Source organism: Pleurodeles waltl, chromosome 1_2, assembly GCF_031143425.1.
Source record: "Pleurodeles waltl isolate 20211129_DDA chromosome 1_2, aPleWal1.hap1.20221129, whole genome shotgun sequence".
NCBI classification, from domain to species: domain Eukaryota; kingdom Metazoa; phylum Chordata; class Amphibia; order Caudata; family Salamandridae; genus Pleurodeles; species Pleurodeles waltl.
Genome location: NC_090437.1, coordinates 633,720,880 through 633,746,073, shown reverse-complemented (window position 1 = coordinate 633,746,073; position 25,194 = coordinate 633,720,880). Strand labels below are relative to the sequence as shown.

The window sequence follows — 25,194 nt, the reverse complement described above, 5'->3', positions numbered from 1 at the left end:
TTGCCAGTGTCAGCCAATGGCCCACGGATGCACGCACTGGGGAGGTAGTGTGGTGTCGGCCATTGGCAAACGCCCACACATAAGGGGTTAAAGAAGTCCAGGGCTGAATTCTTGTCCTCAAGAAGACTGGAACTATCATAAGACCGAGAGGATAGCACATGCTTATTCTGGAACCACAGGCAATTCCTTAGCTATTGAGTTCCACAGGCCAAGATAGTAGAAGTCTAGAAGGCATCTGGCATTCACAGGGTCAAGCTTATAGATAAGACCCTTTTACCAAAGGTATCAATCCTCTTCAATCCCCTGTTAGGAGCAGTAGCCTGGAATTTATTCAAGCGAAACCTGCTGGTTGAAACCTGTACCACAAGGCTCCCAAGAGTAGGGTGTTGGGTGAGAAAGTCAGGGTCACTGCAAGCAGGGAGATGGTACCTTGCAACACAGACGACTGATGGGGACTTGAGCAGGGCTTACCCCTTGTTCCCAAAAGCATGTCTGTTTGAGCCTCATTACAAGCCGAAGGGACTCAGAATGCAAACATATCCCCAACATCACCGCAACACTTCATGTAGGACATGATCTCTTCCAGAGAGCAAGGGCACGGTGACAGAATCAGAAGGGTGGATAAATAGCTGCTGCACAATAAATGTGGTGCCCAGCCTCAGATGAAGTCGGGGAGCAACATCTTTGTGTCAGGCACACTGATGTCAAATTTCCATGTCATCCACGTCGATCACATTTTTGGACAACTGCAAAACATGGCTATCTGTACACTGTGTTGTACTTTTGACCATAACATTTATTTCCTAATGTCAGTTCATTCTGCTCTGGTATCACCTTGCCATTTAGTGTTTGAGGTTTACATATGTATATCTTTTCTTCATATTTTGCAAATTCATTCACGCCGTGCATGGATTCACAAGCTAGTGCTTTTTCTGGTGCAGTTTCTGCTTGACCAAATTATTGCTTAAATGTTTTGACATTTCACTGCACAACCAGATGATCACAGATAAGTTGCTCTATTCTTTCACATCACATGTATACACTGCCATTAATTTTCACTGCACTTACAAGCTGATGGTTTTCTTTGGTCGCTGTAGCCCTATGTACAAATGATATATTCTGTGACAAGGCAATTTCCTTCTAACAATATCATTCAAACCTCTGCAGTGTGACCCGCATCTCTTATCACATAGATCTTTCATCCTCTTGCTTTTCAAAACAAATAAAATTTGCCCTAATGTACATTTTATTTCTTACTAGTCTGAAACTTAATCCATCCAAAGCCCCTTATTTAAGAAAATTATTTCCCACTCTTACGAAAGCGGGGGTAGTTGCCCTGGTGACTGCAAAAATGGAAAGGAGTTTCTACGCTTTGGACAGTGAAACCAAAACATTAAATACTAATGTCTCTTAATGTGTTAAAGGACTAAGTGGGTTGTAGCCACATGCTACATCTCTCAATGTGATAATAATGTTTTTTCCCATTATTTTATGCAAAATACATATTTTGCATATCAACACTAATTAAGCTAGCTGGGCAATCGAGAACCTATAGTAATCACCTTTTTTGCTTGCTTTCAAATTTCTTGTCATACATCATATGTTAGAGTGGTTGCATTAAGGTTAAGCGTGTTTCTAGCCCCACGGTAAGCAGGATGAATCAAGTACAGATGTTTATCTGCTGAATATTGTTAACCACTATTTAGCTATTCATTCTTTTTTGTTGCTGCATGTGTTCTTAGGACTCGCCTAGACAGCACAAGTTGTCTCTTCAACAAGTTTTGTTTTCTATTAGTGGGCTTAGAGACGACCCATTCCCTACTGTTGTAACTCATTTGCTTGTTTCTCATTGGTCAGCTGCCACAAGCTTTCTTCCACTTTGTATGTTTTTCCCTCTAAGGGAGCATGGCCACATCATTTGTATTCTTCCACTGCTTATTTCTGTAGGCACTACTTTTATCTTTCTGTTTTAGAACTCTACAACAAAGCATCTTTTTCAGATGGTCCCTAGCGAACTTCTCACCTGTTGATGTCCACCTTCTTGCCACCATCTGCCATCGTAGGCTCTGATGATGCCAGTGTTGCTTACCCCACTAGCTATCCCTCCTTCTGTTGCCAGTGTTGCTTGTGCCCACCCCACCCACTCCTTCTGTTGTTGCGTGTTGTTTGCCTCTTCCATCCACATTAATTTGTTGTCCATGTAGACTGCCCCCGCCATAATATAAAGAGTGCCATAACGGAGACACTAGTGACAGCACACTGCATCCATGTTGTCTCTCTCCCTACCATACCTTCAGCACAGAAACGGAGTGTTGCTTGTGCCCACTTACCCCCTCCTTTCGTTATTGCCGGTGTTGCTTGTCTCAACCACCCTCCATTTGTTTTCCGTGTAGACTGCCTCACCTGCCATAAAAAAAAGTGCAATGATGCAGAAACTACTACCAGCACCCCCCCTCCATCTGTGTTACCTCTTGTCCCACCATCCCTCCTGCCAGCAATAATAATAATTAAAACTGATGGTCAGGTGGAAGCGCTTTTTTATTTATTGAACTTTCAGGCACGCTGCACAGCAACCGTGCACTGAGAAAGCCAATACCTTGCATAGGAGAGGTCTTTTGCTTTGCCAATGCTTAATTTTTCTAAAGTGCCTTTGTTCTCTTGTAATTGTGACATTTATATAGTTTCTCTCCTCACTCCATCCCTGTGCCACCGCCGTTTATGCTGTTTTCACGAGGTTTACCTCTAAACTCTCTCCTTATTCTCGAGGTACGTGTTCACTGCTGTATTTCACTGCACCTCTGTACATTGGCCAGCACTTTTATTTATTTTTTTAATCCCAAACACATTTTCAGCGTAGAAGACCATACTCCTCCCTATCACACACAGGAGGGGCATGTTTTAATTTGACAAACCACAGAGTGGTCTCTCTGCCAAGCATTATACGCTTCTTCATTGTAAGCATCTCTTTTTTTAATCCAGCATTCTTATTTTCAGTTTCACTACATACATGTCTTTCTTAACAGAGTTCTTACTTGCATTGGTATTTGCATGTCTGCAACAAAGCATTTCGTACTCAACTGTCCAGCTGTCCCCCTTCAAGCTACGTTTCAAACTACGTTTTGAAAAGTCTCCCGTAAACACATTTTAGCAAGTAACAGGAGGTGGAAATCGAACAGCGCGGCCGAGATGGAAAAGGAAGAGAGAGGAGGAAAAAAAAAAAATAAGGAGTAACAGAGGAGGAGGAAAAAAGAAGAGCGTTTCAGAGGAGGAAAAAGAAGAGCGTTTCAGAGGAGGAAAAAGAAGAGCGTTTCAGAGGAGGAAAAAGAAGAGCGTTTCAGAGGAGGGAAAAGAAGAGCGTTTCAGAGGAGGAAAAAGAAGAGCGTTTCAGAGGAGGAAAAAGAAGGAGGGTAACAGATTTATTGTTCCTAAATAGGGATGACCAGCAAACAACACCGGTGAATAGAAGCTTTAAATCTGTGTCAAGCTTGGCTCTCTTCAACATTCAGGGACATAAGGCTTGTTAGAAGAAAGAAGGGGAGGGTGGGTCAAATTCTTAAGAAAACACATCACTGCAATAATCAATGCAGAGTAATGTTTCAGATAGAGCTCCAACATACAATATTTCAAAATTTAAAAAAATAAGTCCAAGTGTGTGGGAAGACATGCATTTATTGATTATTATCTACACCCAACATTAACCAGCATTGGAATGTTTAGTAGGGTCACTGTAGTAGCACCTTGATACAATAAATATTTCAGTGGAAGTTCCAAAGTTATACACACAGCACAAAAAAGGTCGGTACAAAGTGAGTATCCTCAACCCAGCAAAAACATCTGTAACATTTGACTCACACATTTTGCAACAGAACGTGGTAACTAATGTGGGACACTTGAGGCATCTTGACCTGCAATAGAAATAATGAAGGACTAACAGGCTCACAACAGTTCAAGGTACCGGTGGCTATGCTTGGGCTTCACAGGCATAAAATTCAATTTTACAAAAATATATATATATATTATATTATATATATATATATATATAAATGCACTAACAGTGAATGTCATGAAAACAGTGTAATTATATAGTTCTAAAATGTGCAAGTCCTTCCCATTAGATTTGCTAACAAAGGCGGTCAGAGTAATCGCTAGTGTATCTACAACCTCTTGAATAGGATACAGAAGTAGGCAAGAAGTAGAATACATAAATGATTAAGTAACTTGTAGACATTAGCTGTATGAAGTGCACAAAAATTATTTAATAGGCAGTGTAGAATATACTTTTTTCATGTTTGTGAGCACATTAGTCATCAAGTCCACCACAAAGGTGTAGTAGAGCGTTCCTGTAGTCACCGGAGGTATCACTCTGCAAATAATAAAAAAGGCTAAGTTAGATAACTTGTCTTTTCTGATTTTTGCACAAATACATGATTAACCAATGTATTTCAATGGTTTCTCGGATGTAGATATGAATCGGACATTGTGTAAGATGGTCCTTCCTACACAACCCCATCTAAATACAAAGGGAATTTGGCTTACTAACTGAGAAATATAGTTTACAGCTCTGAAGTAGGAGTTAAGTTCCAAAGGGATAAGGCCTGCCAAGATTTCGGTTCGCTTTTCTCTAGTACAATTTACTGTGGTACTGTGGTGTTGTATGACGTTTTCAGTACAAGTATGGCGCATACAGCTACAAAATTTGCAAGAACAATTGCTTACATACCTTTTCCTATTACACGTACAAGAGTTAACTTACTGACACTTAAATTTATGAAAGGTTTAACAACCACAAAAAAAAAAAAAAAAAAAAAGACATTAAAAATACTGTAAAAACAAGGATAACTAATGGTTTCAAAGTCTGTTAAATACTGAAGTACTTAGAACATGTATGGCCAACCCAATGAAGACTAAAATACTTTGCTTGCAGGACGTGTACCAGCACAGACTAGAACCCGTTTATCTACCTTTTCTGTCTACCTACTTTTTTCTGCTGCCTTTTTTTTAGAACGTGACTTTACTAAAACTTGGTCTAGGCCAAACAGAGTGCGATAGATAGATAGATAGATAGATAGATAGATAGATAGATAGATAGATAGATAGATAGATAGATAGATAGATAGATAGATAGATAGATAGATAGATAGATAGATAGATAGATAGATAGATAGATAGATAGATAGATAGATAGATAGATAGATAGATAGATAGATAGATAGATAGTGGCTGTAATGAATCGGGTCAAGCAGCTGGACAGTACGTCTGAAGTATATTGTAACCGACTAAGTGAGGCTCAAAATGTAGATTTTGGTCCTGTACAGCAATCTAAATCACAAAATGAAATAGCGTAAACAACTCCTTCACATCAGATGGAGGCCAATCCAATTTAAAAGGCAGCAATACGCTTGGTGAATGTCACATTAGGCTCTGGTGAATGGCAATTTATATGTTAACCTTTTTCACTGCTAGAGGAGCTCTGTACTCCAGGATTAAGTCACTGCAGGGTAATTTGTATCCACCAATGATATCCAGGGCAAATGTGCCCAATTTTCCTTTGCTGGTAATTAACATTACACCCTGTGTTCACAATTTGGTCTTGAGTGGTGTGTCAAAACGAGGCAAAAATGTTTTTCCTGAAAGAAATACATAAAAACTGGGACCAGCCTGCTTTGCAAGATGCTTTTTCTAAAACTGGATTGGACAAAAGGCTTTATTTGCTAATTAAATTTTTTTCCAACTTATTGTATGCTAGAAAAAGAACCTCCCTCCTTGGAAAAAAAAAAAAAAAAAAAACATACACAGCATGTGGGCCTAGAACAGGTTTATGCTGTAAAACAGACTTATTTGCAGGAGAATTAACGTTGCCAGTAAAATTCTTGCTTGCCTACTACCCGCTTCTCATCAGTGTCTGCTGCTTCTAGAACAACCGCCTGATTATATTACTAAACCATCCAGTGAGTAAAAAAAACACCTGGAAGGAAAGGATTTGACCTCTTTTTGGAAGTCTTATTATTGTGTATTCCTTGGCCTCCTCATCGAACTGCCTGTGTTTCTAGGTCCTCGCACATATTACCATAATTTCTTCTTTTGTCGGAAGCATCATTCAAGCAACAACCTTTTTCTACAGTCCTCCTACCTAGTGGGCACTCCCCTAACCCAAGCGGCAGATGGCGAGATAACTGCACTGTCTGCTGAGGGGAAAGGGCTCTAGTCCCATTTGATATTCCTGCCTCTTAGAGGGCGTTCCCAACCCCTTGAGGTCAGGCTCTCATGATCTATCCCCCAGTGAGGGTAAAGGCTGTTTGCAGCAGGGATGTGGAGGGGTTGGTGGCGGGGGCTTGCCCTATTCTAGAGGAGGGAGCTCCTCTCATTCTTTTTCCCCCATGCCTACCGGAGTTTGGCTTTATTCTTATTTCCTTGGAGTGGTGGGGTAATCAATCACAGCAGAGAGAATCTTTTTGCTGGACATTATCGGGCAGAAAGTGGGGATGGGAGTTGGACTCTGGCAGTGCATTCTTGATTGTGTAGTAGCACAGAAACTGATTTACTGAAAGGGGCTTGCCAACCATCCATTAACTAACGATTTGCTCCTTAGGATAAGTGCCGATTAACACAAAAAACCATGTCCAAGAATATCCAGCACTCGCTGTGCCAATACTTGGGAACAAACACTTTAGTTATTGGGTAACAGCATTAGTGAGGACTGTATTTACTGCAATGCTTTGGAAGGACCAGGGCCAGTCTGGGAACCAGAATCAGCATTCCAAAAATGTTCAAAACCAGCCATGCTACTTTCTTCTTTCGTCTATCTTTTGCTCTCTCTTTTCTATTGAGGTTTTCTCTCTCCCCGTTAGCACCCTCTGTGCCTGCGATCACCTGGCGGAACTGGAGAGTGTGGGAGAGGTGTCAGCAGGGCCCTCTGCTTCCAAACATGGCCGATGAGGGAAATGCTAGATGGAAAACACAGGCAGTCTGACCATGGGGAGATTCCCCCAGACTGAATGACCGACAGCAACACTTGACATTGATCAGCAAAATCCTCTTAATCACAGCATCTTGAGAGAATGAATTCCAGTACTTCAAATTTGCCTATCTCCATCTTGTAGCTCCTCTTGAACCGTTAATACCTAAACAGGTGCAACATTGTGCACAGCAAGGATCTGAAGTGGCTGCAAATCTCAGGATTACTAAAATGGAAATCTGTCAGAAATCTAGGCTGCTGCACCAAGATTGTGCAGCTCTGAAACCACCTTCCACACACTGCATGATGTGGCACTGCACACTTCTTGATCCTCAGAGTGGCAATAAAAGTAAAGTGGAAATGGAGCACTTCTGTTGGACTGCTCTGTATACCAAACATGCAGTTTGTGCTTTTTCAAAGTAGGCGCACCAAAGACTCTTTTAAAGAGCTTCTGCTAAGCTGCCCTCGTTTATGAAAACACTGTCCCTTGGTGCACACAGTCATCATCAAATGGCAGTGCTTCATACGCTGACACACTGAGTGACACCCCAGATCCTGTACCAATAACCATGGAGGTTCTTTTCTCTCGAACGTTGGTCGCCTTCCCTATTGACATGTCAAAATACAGTACTCATCATACGAGATCTAGTGAGCAATTGTCATTTTCATTACCAGCCCGAGTTTTAAAACAGGTGCCATGTCTGTTCCTTTCCAGCTCTCTGGCACGTTGTTCAAATCCTGCAGCTTCTTTCAAACCTGTCATTCCCTGACAACTCTTGATTAGTTATCTAACTCCGATCAAAACACTGCTTTACACTATTTTAGACGTTCGCTTTTGCAGTCCCAAGTTAGGTCTACAATTTCAGTTTGTAAATTTATAAGCTCACTTTTTCTGAGCAACTGCAGAATTTGAACTTCGAAAAGCCTATTAAGTATAGAGGTTGATACTTCTATTTACGATTTAGAAATTCCCCAAAACTCCAGTAGTGTATGCTAAAAGACGATGTTATTTATACCTGTATCATAGCGTGCAGAGATTTTCCAAAATTCTTTCGGAACTCTTGTCGGATGTCAAAGAGATCAATTTCACTGCGAGAGACCATGACCCTTATCAATGTCTGATCATCTGTGCCCGCTCCCTGAAATTAATAAAAAAAAAAAAATCTGCATAGTGAAACATTAAACGTACATTTAGTCAAACTACTTTTCAGTAAAGATGTTAAGCACTATTATTAATTAATTGCGCGAAGAACTGCACAGGGAGACGAAGGGGAGGGGGGAACAATTCCACAAAAAAAAAAAAAGCTTGTGTCATACATTCTCAGATAATATATGTATGTATGTATAAGAAAATTACCTTCATAGCATTGTACAGAACTTCAGCAAGGTAACCTTGAATACTTCGGACAGACTTCACTGAAAATAAAAAAATATATATATATAAAAACATGAGATGTTGCTCAGCTGACAAGTGTCAGTGTGTTACTGGCCTCCTTTAAAGAGGGAAATTAAATGGGAGTCAGCCGTAGATTAGGAGTATACAAACCAGAATGATTTACAATAGGAAACGCAGATTAATTAGATGCTCTTAAAATTAGAGGCTTTAGCTGTTTCATTGCGTGTGGGCGTTTCAGGCTGTGGCCTTTTGGGAGAGGAATATTAAGAGATGTCTGACCAGACCACAGTCTGGAGTAAACCTGCTCATCTGAGACGCAGTCAAGCGTAGGGCCTGCAGATTATTGGTTGCGCTTTTTAAGCGCTCTTCACCATTACGTAACAGCTATTTAACATGTGCGTAACAGTCAGAAAGGGAGCATAGTAATTATGTGCAGGGCCACATATAATTTCAGTATTATTTGTATGTGTTTAACTTCTTGATTGCTCAGAGAAATGGCTTTGCACCTCAAATACCTCAGTGGCCTGCCAGTACAATGCCTGCACCTTTGCGTTGCGCACCTCAATGGGTTGATGAGAACTGACTACACGGAGCCTGCCTGCTCCATCCATGGCTTAACACAAGAGCACCTCTGAAGTATGTGGTGCACTGGGAGGTTGTATTCAAGTTATTTTTTGTGGCAGCAATCTTAGCATATATTGGTATAGAAAACAGCAGAACTCTGCCCAAAAAACAGATGTACAATTTAGCTTGCAAAGGTCGCACGCGCTGGCAGTGAAGCAGAAAGGAGCAGCTTTCTGCGCACCATGTGGCATTAATGGCTGCACATGGATTGTGGGTTGAGAGGAAAGCAAGAAATTGAAAGAGCAGGTTTACACATTGAACAGCAGTATGTAACTACATTTTTGTGATCAACACTCAACCTCTGTTAATGTTTTTGAAGCAGGTAGGGGGAAAAGTGTCAACTAGGGGAACTGAGGGGGTATTGTAGGAGCGAGAAACAGTCACTTGAGGTGCGAGTAAATCTAAAAAGGCAGCATTACAAACCTGGACGAACTTTCATATTTAACAGTTGACAGGTAGATCAATAGATTTTGCATGGGCAAAAACTATTGGCTATGCCAATCCTTGTTTTTAGTAAGTGATGTTGTACAGCACTATAGGTTTATCACTATAGGTTTCTTTGCACAACAGATTGTTCAGGGAGAGATGTGTAAGGCCTGGTGCAACAACCACATTTCGTAGACACCTAAAGAGGCTATAGTTAGTTCTGGCAGAGGAGACCAGAGCCAGGACCAGCATCCAAGAAGCCCGGTTCCTACCCTGCTCTGATGAATAGGAGGAGGCACCGCTCTTGAGAGATCACATCTTTAACCCCTTCCCCCACCATGGACGTAATGGTTACGTCCATGGCAGCGACTGTGTGGCGCCATGGACGTAACTATTACGTCCTGCTACCGGCCCTTGGGGGAAGCGCTAGCACTCCCCCCGAGGGCTTCCCCCCCAGGTCCGGGCTGAAAGGGGAATCCCTTCCCCTTCAACCCCTGACCTCCCCACCCCCCCCCTGTGACATCAGTTCACAGGATCGAAAGAGAAATGCTCACCATTTCTCTTTCGATCACGTGGGGAGGCAAGGAGAGGCTTCAAAGGGAAGGAAATGTATTTCCCTCCCTTTGAAACCCCACTAGACACCAGGGATGTTTGTTTTTTGTTTTGAAAGTGACATAAGGGAGTGACCCATTGGGCAAGGGTCGCTCCCAAGGGAGCCTTTTTTTTTTTTTTTTTAAGGCCTTTTCTGCCCCCAGGGGGGGCAGAAACCTCTAGACACCAGGGATACTTAAAAACAAAAAAAAAAATTGTATGTGTTTTAGGTGTGGGGAGCGACCCCTTAGGCAAGGGTCGCTCCCATAGGGGGCAAATTATATTTAGGCCATTTCTGCCCCCCTTGGGGGCAGATTGGCCTATTTTCATGAGGCCAATCTGCCCCCAAGGGGGGTAGAAACCACTAGACACCAGGGACTTTTTTTTTTTTTTTCACGTAAGGGGAGCGACCCCTTAGGCAAGAGTCGTTCCCCTGGGGGGCAAATTTATTTTAGGCCATTTCTGCCCCCCCATGGGGGCAGATCAGCCTATTGTAATTAGGCCGATCTGCCCCCAAGGGGGGCAGAAACCACTAGGCAACGGGGATTTTTGTTGTCGTTGTTGTTTTACAGATGGGGAGCGTCCCCTTAGGCAAGGGTCGCTCCCCTGGAGGGGCAAATTGTATTTAGGCCATTTCTGCCCGCTTTGGGGGCAGATCAGCCAATTATAGGTCAATCTGCCCCCAAGGGGGGCAGAAACCACTAGGCACCAGGGATATTTTTTTTGCGCTGTCACTCAAGGGGTGCGACCTTGTAGGCAAGGGTCGCTCCCCGGCGGGGGGGGGGGGGGGTCAAATTTATTTTAGGCCATTTCTGTCCCCCCCCCCCGGTGGCAGATCAGCCTATTGTTATTAGGCGGATGTCCTCTAGGCGCCAGGGCAATTTTTTTTTTTTTGTTGGTTTGTTTTTTCAGAGATGGGGAGCGACCCCTTAGAGCAAATTGTATTTAGACCATTTCTGCCCCCCTTGGGGGCAGATTGGCCGATTTTAGGTCAAGCTACCCCCAAGGGGGCAGAAACCACTTGGCATCGGGGATTTTTTTTGGCGCCAATGTCACGCAGAGGGAGCGACCCCATAGGCAAGGGTCACTCCCGGGGAGGGGTTGGGGGGGCAAATTTATTCTAGGCCATTTCCGCCCCCGCCCAGTGGCAGATCGGCCTATTGTTATTAGTCCGATCTGCCCCCAAGGGGGGCAGAAACCTCTAGGCGCCAGGGCAAATTTTTTTTTGTGTGTTTTTTGTGTTTGTTTTTTTAGAGATGGGGAGCGAACCGTTAGGCAAGGGTCGCTCCCCTGGGGGACAAATTGTATTTAGACCATTTCTGCCCCCCTTGGGGGCAGATTGGCCGATTTTACGTCAATCTGCTCCAAGGGGGCAGAAACCACTAGGCACCGGGGATTTTTTTTGTGGCACCAATGTCACGCAGGGAGCGATCCCGTAGGCAAGGGTCACTCACGGAGGGGCAGGGGGCAAGGTGGGGGGGGGGGGGGGGGGCGACAAATTTACTTTAAGCCATTTCTCTTCCCCCCCCCCCCCCGGGGCCGGCTGAGCTAGAAACCAAAATCCACAGGTAGGCACTGTTTTCTATGAACAAATGTGATGTGTCCACATTGTGTTTTGGGCCATTTCCTGTCGCGGGCGCTAAGCCTACCCACACAAGTGAGTTATCATTATCATCAGGAGACTTGGGGGAATGCTGGGTGGAAGGAAATTTGTGGCTCCTCTCTGATTCCAGAACTTTCGGTCACCAAAATGTGAGGAAAATTTGTTTTTTTAGCCAAAGTTTGAGGTTTGCAAAGGATTCTGGGTAACAGAACCTGGTCAGAGCCCCACAAGTCACCCCATCTTGGATTCCCCTAGGTCTCTAGTTTTCAAAAATGCACAGGTTTGGTAGGTTTCGCTAGGTGCCGGCTGAGCTAGAGGCCAAAATCTACAGGTAGGCACTTTGCAAAAAAACCTCTGTTTTCTTTAAAAAAATGTGATGTGTCCACGTTGCGTTTTGGGGCGTTTCCTGTCATGGGCACTAGGCCTACCCACACAAGTGAGGTATCATTTTGATCGGGAGACTTGGGGTAAAATAGATTAGCAAAACAAGTGTTATTGCCCCTTGTCTTTCTCTAAATTTTTTCCTTCCAAATATAGGAGTGTGTGTAAAAAAAGACATCTATTTGAGAAATGCCCTGTAATTCACATGCTAGTATGGTCACCCCGGAATTCAGAGATGTGCAAATAACCACTGCTCCTCAACACCTTATCTTGTGCCCTTTTTGGAAATACAAAGGTTTTCTTGATAGCTCTTTTTCACTCTTTAAATTTCAGCAAATGAATTGCTGTATACCCAGTATAGAATGAAAACGCACTGCAGGGTGCAGCTCATTTATTGTCTCTGGGTACCTAGGGTTCTTGATGAACCTACAAGCCCTATATATCCCGCAACCAGAAGAGTCCAGCAGACGTAACTGTATGTTGCTTTCAAAAATCTGACATTGCAGGAAAAAGTTAGAGTAAAACGTAGAGAAAAATTGCAGATTTTTTCACCTCAATTTAAATTTTTTGTTTTTTCAGTTGTTATTTTCTGTTGGAAACCCTTGTAGGATCTACACAAATTACCCCTTGCTGAATTCAGAATTTTGTCTACTTTTCAGAAATGTTGAGGTTTCTGGGATCCAGCATTGGTTTCATGCCCATTTCTGTCACTCACTGGAAGGAGGCTGAAAGCACAAAAAATCATAAAAATGGGGTGTGTCCCAGTAAAATGCCAAAATTGGGTTGAAAAATTGGGTTGAAAAATTGGGTTTTCTGATTCAAGTCTGCCTGTTCCTGAAAGCTAGGAAGCTGGTGATTTTAGCACCGCAAACCCTTTGTTGATGCCATTTCAGGGAAAAAAAAAAAACACAAGCCTTCTTCTGCAGCCCCTTTTTCCAATTTTTTTGAAAAAAATAAAATTTTCACTGTATTTTGGCTAATTTCTTGGCCTCCTTCTGGGGAACCCACAAAGTCTGGGTACCCCTAGAATCCCTAGGATGTTGGAAAAAAAGGACGCAAATTTGGCGTGGGTAGATTATGTGAACAAAACGTTAGGAGGGCCTAAGCGTGAACTGACCCAAACAGCCAAAAAAAGGCTTGGCACCTGAGGGGGAAAAGGCCTGGCAGCAAAGGGGTTAATGGGTTTCCTGTGAACCGGTAATGTCCATGAAGTGATCTATGGTGGGTTCTGAGGGCTGTGGACCCTGCATTCTTATAGAAAGGCAGTGAGTTGGGGGGGGGGGGGGGGGGGGGGAGAGAATTGTGGGGGTGGTAGGCTGAGAAAATCTGGGCCTTGATTGCCAGTCCAGCTGCTGCATTGGAGTCTCAGCATTGGCTCAACATCCTGTGATTCTGGGCAAATCACTTAATCTCGCCATAAAAACTAAAAAACAAGCAACAACTATGTGGAAGGAATGCGACAAAGGAGGGAAGAACATTTTAAAACACAGGCACACTTATAGAGCGCTAAAAAGTAATTTACAAAAGTACCATGCTAAGCAAGCAGCTGTGGAAGGAGACTGGCTGTCAACCGATGACTGCCAGCTGGAAACTGTACTTGGTTGAGGTGCCAAGGAATGGCAGAGACAGTGGGAGTGAACTTGAGGACATGACCCTAAGGCTGTTGACCAATCACAGGCCAGAAAATGAGTGACCAGGAAGCCTACAAATGTTAAGTATGAGGGAATGTATCTAAATCCCTTTTGAGATTATTATTATTATTATTTTTTTTTAAATCAACGAAAGACTTCGCAAGCACAGCGCACAAGCACGCGCAGTGCAGGCAATACCTAAAAATGTTTTGCAAAACTCCTGACTTTTGATGGCAGGAGCACTAATATTTAAGAGACTACAACGAGTACTTACATGTCCTAAGGCATTAGAACGTGCTACTCAAAGCGCAAGCAAAACAGATGCTGTTACATTAAATTAAAGCAACAACGCTTTGGGGTCATCACGAAGCACTCCTGAAAGATGACCCTCAGTGGTCGACACAGCTGCAGTTCCAGTGACTGCAAAAAGAATCTGTATTTACAAGAGAGATGCGCTTCCAACACGAAAAGTGAGATATTTCTACATTCCAAATGTATTTGATCTTTTGAACATATCTTACCAACTGCAAGCAGCAGCTTCTCAAAATTTCCACCTGTCTCACTCTGAATGCTTTCTTCAATTTGATATCCAGATATTGTCATGTAATGGTCAAACACTGAAAACGATAAAATAATGCAAATCACTCATTATATCAGAGACTCAGTCGCACTCACAAAATAAAACACTACTTTCAGGTCACACGTTGATATTGCCTTCTTTACATTACAGCTTATTCATCTATGCTTTGTCTCTGCCCCTCAGGACTGTACTTTTTTCTTACTTACTTCACTAGTCACGGATGTGGAAGCATTACCCCATATTAAATCATTTTGAAAAAGACCTTCACCACTATTGACCTCCTGCACATGTTTTTTGCATAGAATGGAAGGAGTTTGTTATGGTTCCTATTTAGTTGGACTGTATTGTCAGCGGTTGGTAACTAGATGTCTTCTTTGAATGCGCTTGCTAAGGAAGCATGTGAGTTGTTCAGAATCCTACTACTCAACAACTATCAAAATCATACTTCCAGCACAGATATGGGTATAAACAGTTACATGAAACTATGTACTGGAAAATGTCGTGGCATCAAGCAGAAACATGGAATTTGAAATATTTCCATTTTGTTCATACAACCCATGACCTTCCCTCAATACTAGAGTGAGAAAGTGAATTGGTAGTGCTCCAGAAATGTAGTGAATTGTCAAGACTATATTGGACAAACTGGTAAGGACTGCATATTTTAATTTGAGTTCCCATAGAATAATACTTGGGTTAGTAACAGAGATCCCCTATGAACTCATTTGCCCTCACACTGACAATGCTTGTCAATTCCTGGTAGCACCATGTCTGATGGCAGCGAAGGGGACGTGGCTGATGCATCTGAACGTCCCAACCCACAAGATAAGGAATATTGGAGCCATTTTAGGATAATTGGTTACTGTCCATGGTTATCAAGGCCCTATCATCATGCAGCTAAGCTTCAACCTACCTAAGCATCATCAACTTTCAAAGTGCTTTTTATCACCCACAAAGCTATACATGAAACCTCCGCTCAAGATTGGCACCCCGCCTTAGAACACCACTATACAAGAAAAAGAACATAGGTGGTACATCCTTCTCCGTTCAAGCAGACAAACTATGGAATTCATTATCCCCCAACTATAAGAGCCACAGATAACTTTCTTGTATTCAGAAAACTACTCAAGAGTTGGCTCTTTCCTTCATAACCACCATATTCAAACAACTATGGACTGCATATGCCTATGTTGATAAATATTTTTTTCAGATTGTGTGTATATATCTTTAGAAAATATGTATCGCTACTATGTCATAACAATAAAATACACACACACTCTTTAAACCTGTTTGACAAAGTATATTTTACCCATGGTTCTAATTATGTATTGTATGTGCATATGTGTGTGTATTCAGGTGTGTTTGTGTGTGTGTGTGTGTGTATATATATATATATATATATATATATATATATATATATATGTATGTATATGTTGTTTCTGTGCTTGGCATGTTCGTGGGTCATTGCATGGCTCCTGGGTGGGTTGTTATACTAGATATCAATGAATGCCTGCTCCCATCTTATCACACTTATCTACCCATCATCATATGTCATGTCTCTATCAAACTATCCTCCATTCTCACTATGACTCATCAGAAATCCTTTCTACTACTTTCATCTCCTAAATAACTCTGCCTACGCTCTTCCCTCCGCTTCCACATCTAACTCACCAAACCTCACTCTACTACCGTGACCTCCCACACAACCCTACTAAATTCTCCCACATTATCTCACCCTGCTACTATGCTCTCCCTAACCCTTCCACATACTCTTCCCTCCTCCATCCCCCTTTACTCATTCAAAGCCTTTGGGTTGAGTAAATGAGGGATATACTCCCAATTAACAATTCTGGATTTTTTTTCCTCCTCTGCTCCTCCAATACTCCAGTCAATCTAACTAACAAACTCTCATATCCGCGGCTCAAATTAACTCATAATAATACTAAAACTGTACTATTATTTCCCGTTACTAATCCATCACTAATTCTTGTTGGGTTCCAGAGTAGCGTGCTACTCACCGAAAAGCGCTTTGACGCTTCGTAGTAAGGGGTAGTAAGCGCTATATAAAAACGATTACAATACAATTGGTCCATCATCCTGTTAAGTCCGAAATTGATCTGAAATAGACTGCCACCTGTGAAATACTAGCTTGCAAGATATGTACAAAACTGCACAGGTATTCATCTTATTTCCAATTCACAAGTTTCATCGCATTGAAGTGGCAGGCCTTCGGGTATTTAGCACACCACACTGAAGGCTGGTTCCCGAATATCCAAGACATTTAAGTTTCTACACTTATTATCATTCACGATCTACATATACAGACGCAAAAGACGAATGTCCGATTATTATTTGAGGTTGCAACTAGAAGACAACCGAGCCACGTCCCCTCCCCCAAACACACCCCAAAAATGTGTTACGAAAAAATTAAGCTAAAAAGGAATTCAAAATTGTTCAAGGAGAGTAGGGAGGATTTACATCCATGAGATGGTGGATCATGCAGTTGAAGTCAATGCATGGATAAGAATGAAAATTAACTTTTTTGTAGCTTTACTAAAGCCTGAAAGTTCAATTTCAAGCCATGTACACTACGTAGGATCAAAGGCATTCGTATGACCTTAACAAAAAACAATCTTCTTACACAAGGGGCCTGGGTGATCAAAGAATATGAAGGATTCAAATATGCAGTGATCCTATTACACCAAAGGGAATTACTCAATTTTGATTTTTATGTATTTATTCTACAAACAGACTCCCTGAAACGTTATTTGTTTAAATATGGTCACTACATTGTTCAAACGTTATCAGATTCTGATTAACTGGCAGAAGTTCTCATTCTGCTCTCACGTTTAACAACAAGTACATTTTAAAATACGATTAACAAATTTCATGAATAAGACTCATCTACTGATAAACAGTTATCTATAATAGACACAAATTAATCACTGGACCCCTTGCAGAAAAATAATTAATCACTGGACCCCTTGCAGAAAAAGAATGAACCGAGGTGGTTTAAAGTCATTGTGGAATCGATGCATTCTTTCCACGAGCGTGTTTTACAATGCTCTCAATTTACTTTGTTTACAAAATACTTTTGTGAAACTGCACAGATAAAACCCAATTTGAACCACTTGTGTAAGTAATTCAGGAAAGAAGAACTGAATAGGGAGCGTAAGGAGCGTGAAATTGCCCACCACAAAATGCCTATTGAACAGTAAAAGAAGAATTGCTAAAGAGCTAGGTTGGCACAGGTCATCAGGCAGGAATTTCGGCTTCTCACGGAGGCAGAAAAAGAAGTACATATAGTACTGGCTATTTAAAGGCATTTTAAAAGCTTAGAAAACTACTGTGAAAGTTAACTCTACTGCTATTTATTAGTCAAATGGTAGAAGCTGAATAAAACATTTTAAACTGGTACAAAAATCTACAAATAAAATAAAAAAAAATATTAAAAAATGAAATTCGCCGAGTATTTCATAGAGTCCGAAAAGCTTGTTTTGAAATGTTCAAAACATGAAAAAAACACAAAAGTGTTATCTTAGGTGCAGCTAAAACATTTCAAATTAGCCTTAGTTACTCTTCATAGTCATGTATTGTGATAATAAATAGTTGCACGCTCTTAGATACTTTATATGAAAAAAGTAGATTTTGCACTTGGTATTTGGTGCAAAACAGGTAATTTTAGGTTGCCAAATGGGCTGATTTTTATGCACTTCATTTTTATGAGCTTACAATTTCCATGTGGCTTCAATTATTTATATATATATATATATATATATATATATATATATAATATTAAAAATCGTGCTGGCAATAGCCAGTAGGTAGTTACAGTTAGGACCAACTTTTCCCATAGACAAAGCGTTTGTTTTGTAGTGTCCTACTTTGCCTAATTTTGCGGGGAGAGTTCGGGATGATTCGTCAAGAGGGGGCAAAAAAAAAAAAAAAAAAAAAAAAAAAAAAAACTGGGGGGTGGGGCGGGGGGGGTGGTTTAAATCCCAAAACGTTTTTACATCATTCTGTGTTTCTGGGGATTTTGTATTCTTTAGACACTGCACAGCCCGAACCGCTGAATGGAATTCCACCAAACTTTTTGGAGGAAGTTAGATTTTGGTCCGCAGATCATTCTTTTTGCGATTTGGTGTAAATCCATTCAGTATATTCAGAGTTATTTACGGGTTAAAAGATAGACATATAGGGATGCAGATCCTCCATGTATCTATCCGCGTGGATCAGAGGGAAAAGCAAGGCCCTGATTAGCTGGCTGCGACCTGACAGAAAAGTTGCAGCCACCATTTTGTTTATTGCATCGGCTGGGAGGTGGGAAAAGAAGAGTGCAAAGAACACATAAGGGGCCAGGATACAGGTATCCTGACTCCATAGGACACAGAGGGATCCCTTAGGGACCCTTCATGAGCAAACAAATTGCCCAATTTCATACGATTCATAGATCCACTGCAGGTTTCTCCACAGCACCCTGTGTGCAGTAGATCCACGGTTCCAGAAAAAAAAAAAAAAAAAAAAAAAAAAAAAAAAAAAAGAGCACCTTCTGCATCCAATCCCTTCAGTCATGGGCAGGTTGGGTCTGGGTGCATGTGACAGGTTTGACCGCAGGGGCCCGGCCATATGCGCTGCTTATGGCTAACTCAAGTAACTGCAACTCGCACCTCACCAAACACAGCTAATTACTCCACATATTACATCATTGATGACACCTTCTATGGCACCATTGATATTATCACTGCAACATTTGCAGTAAAATTATTGACGAGAAACTGTGCATGGAGGGGGCATATCGTTACCTTAGGTAGCAAGTTGGTTATTTGAGTTAACCATAACTATAACTGCTGAATTTCTATGGTTTTGTGCAAGTAAATACAGAAGCTAACTAGAACGTCCCTGTAACCTTTGTTTTTTTTTTTTGTTTTTTAAACAAAACGTGGCGTGTAGTGCTGCAGATTCATATGCTTTGGATAAGTCCACCATCTAGTGCTGGGTTTGGAGTGTTACAAGTTTGTTTTTCTTCGAAGAAGGTTTGAGTCACGAGATCGAGTGACTCCTCCTCTCGGTGATAGTGCACATGGGCATCAATTCCTTAGTTAAATTGTTTTCCCACAGAAGGGTGAAGAGTGTAGAAATGTGTATGTATAGTGAAGAAAAAAGAAGTCCATGCAATGTATACATATTTACAATTGAAGTACTACAACAGCTTACAGGCTTCCGGGGAGGAGGAAGTACGCACGTGAATCTGCAGCACTACATGCCACGAACAGATGTCTACAGGGTAATTAAATTTTTTCCGTTCGATGGCATGTGTAGCTGCAGATGCACATGCTTTACGTAGACTGTAAAGCAGTCCCCTCCTAAAATAAGCAGTGGCTATCCTGTAGGAGTTGGAGTAGTTTGAAATAGTGTTTTAAGCAGTGATTGTCCAAGGTTTACTGTGTGGATCTTGCCAGCAAGCAGTGTTTAGTAAATGTGTGTGGTGTAGACCATGTGGCTGCTTTACATATATCTGCCATTAGTATATTTCCTAAGAATGCCATTGAAGCACCTTTCTTTCTAGTGGAATGTGCTTTAGGAGTTACTAGTAACGGTCTTTTAGCTTTAAGATAGCAAGTTTGAATACACTTTACTTACCATCTGGCTAAACCTTGTTTTAAAATAGAATTACCCCTGTGAGGTTGTTGAAAAGCCACAAAGAGTTGTTTAGACTTTCTGAAAATGTTTGTTTTGTCTATATAATACATGAGAGCTCTTTTAACAGCCACGGTATGAAGACCTCTTTCAGCAACTGAATCTGGCTGTGGAAAGAAGTCTGGCAATTCCGCTGACTGATATGAAATGGTGAAACTACTTTGGTTAGGAATTTTGGGTTTATCCTAAGGACTATTTTATTCTTGTGAATTTGAAAGAAAGGTTCTTCTGAAGTGAAATCTTGAATTTCACTAACTATTCTTAAGGAAGTGATTGCTAATAAGAAAGCAACCTTCCATGACAAACTGGAGAGGGCAAGAATGCATGGGTTCAAAGTGAGACCCATAAGCCTTGTGAGTACAATAAGATTCCAGACAGGAGCTGGTGCAGCTCTAGGTGGAATAATCCTTTAAAGACCTTCCATAAAAGATTTTATAACAGGGATCCTAAACAGAGAAGTTTGCCATCTGTTTTGGATGTAAGCAGCTATTGCTGTTAAATGAATTTTAATAGACGAGTACGCAAGATGTGCTCTTTGTAAGTGAATCAAATAATAGACAATATCCTGTTCCGACGCTTTAAGTGGGTTAATGTTTTTGGGCTGACAGCAATATACAAAACTTTTCCATTTAGCTACATAACACGGTATAGTTGTAGGTTTGTGTGCTCCCTTCGGAGTGTCCATACATTCTGTTGGAAGCTGTAGATATCCAAACCAATATGGCCTCAGGAGCCACAACGCCAGGTTGAACATACTGGGATTGGGGCGCCTGATTTGACCTTTGTTTTGACTCAATAAGTCCGGTCTGTTTGGACCCTCGTGATGTGGAATTACAAAGAGATCCAACAGTGTTGTTTAATAGTGTTGACGTGCCCACGTGGGAGCTATGAGTATCATAGTGAGGGAGGTATGATGGATCTCGTAGACCAGAAATGGAATTAGTGGGAGAGTGGGAAAAGCGTAAGCAAAATATCCCTGACCAATTGATCCTTGGAGCATTGCCCTTGGAACGAAGGTGTGGGTGCCTGGATGCGAAGTTTGGGCTTTTTTGTTTGCTTGTTACGAAGAGGTCTAGGTTTGCGGTTCTCCATGTGAAAGTATTGTTGAATCACTTGATGGATCTCCCATTCGTGTATTTGTTGCTGCGTCCTCCTTAAGAGGTCCGCTACTTGGTTGTGTGTCCCTGGGATATACTCAGTTAGTAGTTCAATGTGATTGTGAATTGCCCATTTCCAAATTGTTTGTGCTAGCAAGGACAATTGAGATGTGTGTCCCCAACCCCCCGTTTTTTCAAATAATACACTGTGGTCATGTTATCTGCCCTTATCAACACTGTTTTGTGCATGGTTGGAAAGCTTTGAGTGCTAGGAACACTGCTAGCAGTACCAAATGATTTATGTGACAAGTTTGTTGAATTAAGTACCATTCCCCTTGTATGGTAAATTTGTTGAGATGGGATCCCCAACCTATCATTGATGCATCAGTTGTGATTATGGTCTGTGGCACAGGGTCTTGAAACAGCCCCCCTTTTGATAAGTTGGTGTGATTCCACCATTGCAGAGAGCTGTAAGTTTGGCGGTCCAACACCACTAGATTGTGAAGTTGACCATGTGCCTGAGACCATTGTTGGGAGAGACACTGATGTAGGGGTCTCATGTTTAGACATACATTGGGTACTACTGCTATGCACGATGCCATAATTCCCAAAAGTTTAATGATAAACCTGACTAAGTGGGTTTGTATTGTAGTTGAGATATGAGATTGTGAAAAGCTTGAATTCTCAGTGGGTTTGGGTACACTAATTCTTGAGTGTTCAGAATTGCTCCCAGAAACTGATGTATTTGCGTTGGTTGCGGATGAGATTTCAGGTAATTGATTGTGAACACTAGATTGTGTGGGGTATCCACTGTGTGCTGTTGACAGGTTTTAATGTTACTGGCTTTTATGAGCCAGTCGTCCAGATAAGGAAAAGCATGTTATATGTTACCTTCTGAAGTATGCTGCAACCACTGCGAGGCATTTGGTGAACACCCTTGGTGGTGGCGTTACTCTAAAGGGTAGTACCTTGAAATGGTAGTGCTTGCCTGCTATTACAAATCTTAGAGCTTTGTAATGTGCTGGATTTATGGGAATGTGGAAGTAAGCATCTTTTAGATCTAATGCTGTCATGTAGTCTTGTTTTTATAGCAGGTGAATGACGTCCTGAAGAGTGACCACGTGGAAATGCTCTGACAGGCTGTATTGATTGAGGGGTCTGAGATCCAGGATTGGTCTGAGAGTACCATCCTTTTTTGGTATGCGGAAGTACAAAGTATTTACTCAGGCCCCTTGTTGGGATATAGGTACCATCTCTATTGCAACCTTGAGTAGAAGTGATTGTACCTCTTGTCTTAATACATTTAGGTGATCCAGAGAGAGCCTGTGTGAGCAGGGGGGAATGTTTTGTGGAGTAGAAATGAGTTCTAGGCAATAACCATTCTGGATAATTGACAGCACCCATTGATCTGTTGTAATGTTGTGCCACTGTTGGTAGAAATTTCCCATCTACCTCCCACAGTAGATATATGCTGTGTGGGAATGTGCAGAGAGTCACTGTTTGGATGAGGTAGAGGAACCTCTTGTGGTGGTGAATTTACCTCTAGCTCTTAAGAGATTTCCTTTGTAAGAGCCTGTGAAAGAACCTCTATCGTAAAATTGTTGTCCTTGTTTCTGTTGGTATGTGGACGGTTCGAAGGTTGATGGTTTAAAACCACCTCTGAACTGGGGCCTACAAAAAGTTCCAAGTAGGGGGCAGTGTAAAAGTCACCCATAGCCTTAGCTGTATCAGAGTCTTATTTTAGTTTCTCTAGGATGGTATCTACTTCTGGGCCAAATAAGTGTTGCTTATCAAAAGGCATATTAAGTACTGCCTGTTGTATTTCAGGTTTGAACCCTGAGGTTCTTAACCTTGCGTGCCTTCTAATAATCACATTGGTGTTGATATCCCTTGTTGCTGTGTCTGCTGCGTCCAAAACCGATCTAATTTGGTTATTCAAGATAGCCTGGCCCTCAGTAACTATCTGTTGTGCCCTTTTCAGGTGTTCTGGTGGAAGGTATTGTAAGAACTCCTCCATTTCATCCCAATGAGCTCTATTGTATCTGGTTAACAAAGCTTGAGAATTTGCAATGCTCCAGTGATTAGCAGCTTGCTACTCTTCCCCCCCCCCCGCATCAAACTTACGACTCTCCTTGTCTGGAGGAGGAGCATCCCTTGTGGATTGGCTATTTGCCCTTTTCCTTAATGCACTGACAACTAGAGAGTCAGGTGGCAATAGTTGTGTAATGTAAAGTGTAGCTGAAGGTGCAGGTTTGTACTTTTTGTCTACCCTTGGTGGATTAACGCTAGCCTTCACTGGCTCCTTGAAAATGTTGTCTGCATGTTTAAGCATGCCTGCGAGTACGGGTAGACATTGATACTCCTTGTGAGTGGATGTTCATGTGCTAAATAAAAAATAATCCTCAATGGGATCACTATGCAACTGCACATTGTGATGTGCAGCTGCCCTAGCTATGACCGGATTGTAGGCAGTGGTGTCTTCAGGTGGAGATGGCCTAGCCGGGTAAGAATCAGGATCATTGAAAGGTACGGGATCTGGATCATATAAATCCAATAGATCTACATTGTAATGAGTGTCACCTAAATCATCCCCATGTGTAGAGATAGAGGATTGTGGAGAAAGTTGTGTAGGTGAAGGTGGTGGTGGAGTATCTGGTGGTGGAGAAGCAGTAAGTACAAAGGAGACTGTGGTGGTGAACGATGTTGTAGTGCCTTGGTTTCTCCTTATGCTTAAATATTTTAGCAGGTGGAGGCCCAGCTTCTAGAGTCGCTTGGCAAGATAACTTTCTCTTTGTTGTAGGAGGAGAAGCAACAAACCTTCCCGTGTCTTTGTGTATCTGGGTTTTACTCTGTTTAGCGTCCATTACCTCTAATATAGGCCTTATTTCTGAAGACTCCTCAGTAGTTTGAACATATTTTCCACCCGCAGGTTTCAGCGGCGAAAGTCTGGAGACCGAATGTTTGTCGGCAGAGAATGTCTGCTCCGAAATTGATGGCAGTTTTTTCAGCTCTGAGTTGGAAGGCTCTGCTTTTCGATTCGATCCTGAAACAGGTGTGGCATGCTGTTCAGTTGGTGCCGAATGCACTTTGGTCTAAATTTTCAGTGCCAAACCAGAGGGTTGGTGATCTGCATGTGCTTTTCAGGTTTGACCATAGCCGGCAAGCAGTGGTGGACCCAAGGCCAGTGCCGAAGTCTTCTTGGTTGTCTTTGGGGGATGGGAAGGGGCTGATGTACTCACGTACTGCGCCGCTGTAAGTGATTGGCTGCCCCCACCTTAATCTCATTCCGATTAAGAGCCTGCGATGGAAACTGCAGCTTGAGCAAATTCTTCTCTGAAAATGTTGGGCATTTGTTCCGAAGACTTGAACGCCATCTCCAGCCAACATGCTCTTCAATCCCTAAGAGTTTTCTTCGAACGGAAGGATTGACACGCTTCACAGCTTTCTTCTCTGATCAGAGAACGAGACTGCACACCGAGTGTTGATCGGTGTATGGAAACTTGGAGTGACACCGAGGGCAAAAGTGAAACGGAGTCCGTTCCATCAGCCTGATGTGGTTCAACAACCATGAGCCAAAGTAGGCCCAAGAAGGGTGTAGTCGACACCGATGATTACAATAGGATCGAATATAAGATAGAAAACGCAATTAAGAACTATGACGACGTTTATAGAGAAGTTCAGACAGAAGACAATCTAACGAAGTGATCGATACCCATGCGCAATATCACCGAGAGGAGGAGTCACTTGATCTCGTGACTCAAAAAAGTTTATTTGAAGAAAAACTAGCAACACTCCGAGCCAACACTAGATGGCGGACTTATGCAAAGTATGTGTTTCTGCAGCTACACATGACATCGAACACACACACACACATATACGGAAAATGTCACTTACCCAGTGTACATCTGTTCGTGGAATGAGACGCTGCAGATTCACATGCTGTGCATTATCCTGCCATCTAGTGTTGGGCTCGGAGTGTTACAAGTTTTTTTTCTTCAAAGAAGTATTTTCGAGTCACGAGACCGAGGGACTCCTCCCTTTCAGCTCCATTGCGCATGGGCGTCGACTCCATCTTAGATTGTTTTCCCCGCAGAGGGTGAGGTAGGAGTTGTGAATATACTAAATGTGCCCATGCAATGGAATAAGTATGTATGTACATAATGTGTATTAAAATAGTATTTATTTACAAATTTACATTCAACTTATAACTGGTACA

General features: G+C 42.0%; 1 protein-coding gene across 1 annotated transcript in view; it reads right to left on the bottom strand.

The window, feature by feature from the left end:
* Nucleotides 1-3,651: 3,651 nt before the first annotated feature.
* Nucleotides 3,652-25,194, bottom strand: part of ANXA5 (annexin A5) — a 189,006-nt gene continuing 167,463 nt past the window's right edge. The window contains exons 10-13 of the mRNA XM_069242561.1: nucleotides 14,129-14,224; nucleotides 8,313-8,371; nucleotides 7,972-8,094; nucleotides 3,652-4,363 (exon numbers count right to left, since the gene is read on the bottom strand). Of these exons, the coding sequence (XP_069098662.1) occupies nucleotides 4,301-4,363; nucleotides 7,972-8,094; nucleotides 8,313-8,371; nucleotides 14,129-14,224 (341 nt within the window). The 3' untranslated portion in view covers nucleotides 3,652-4,300. The remainder of the gene's footprint in view (nucleotides 4,364-7,971; nucleotides 8,095-8,312; nucleotides 8,372-14,128; nucleotides 14,225-25,194) is intronic.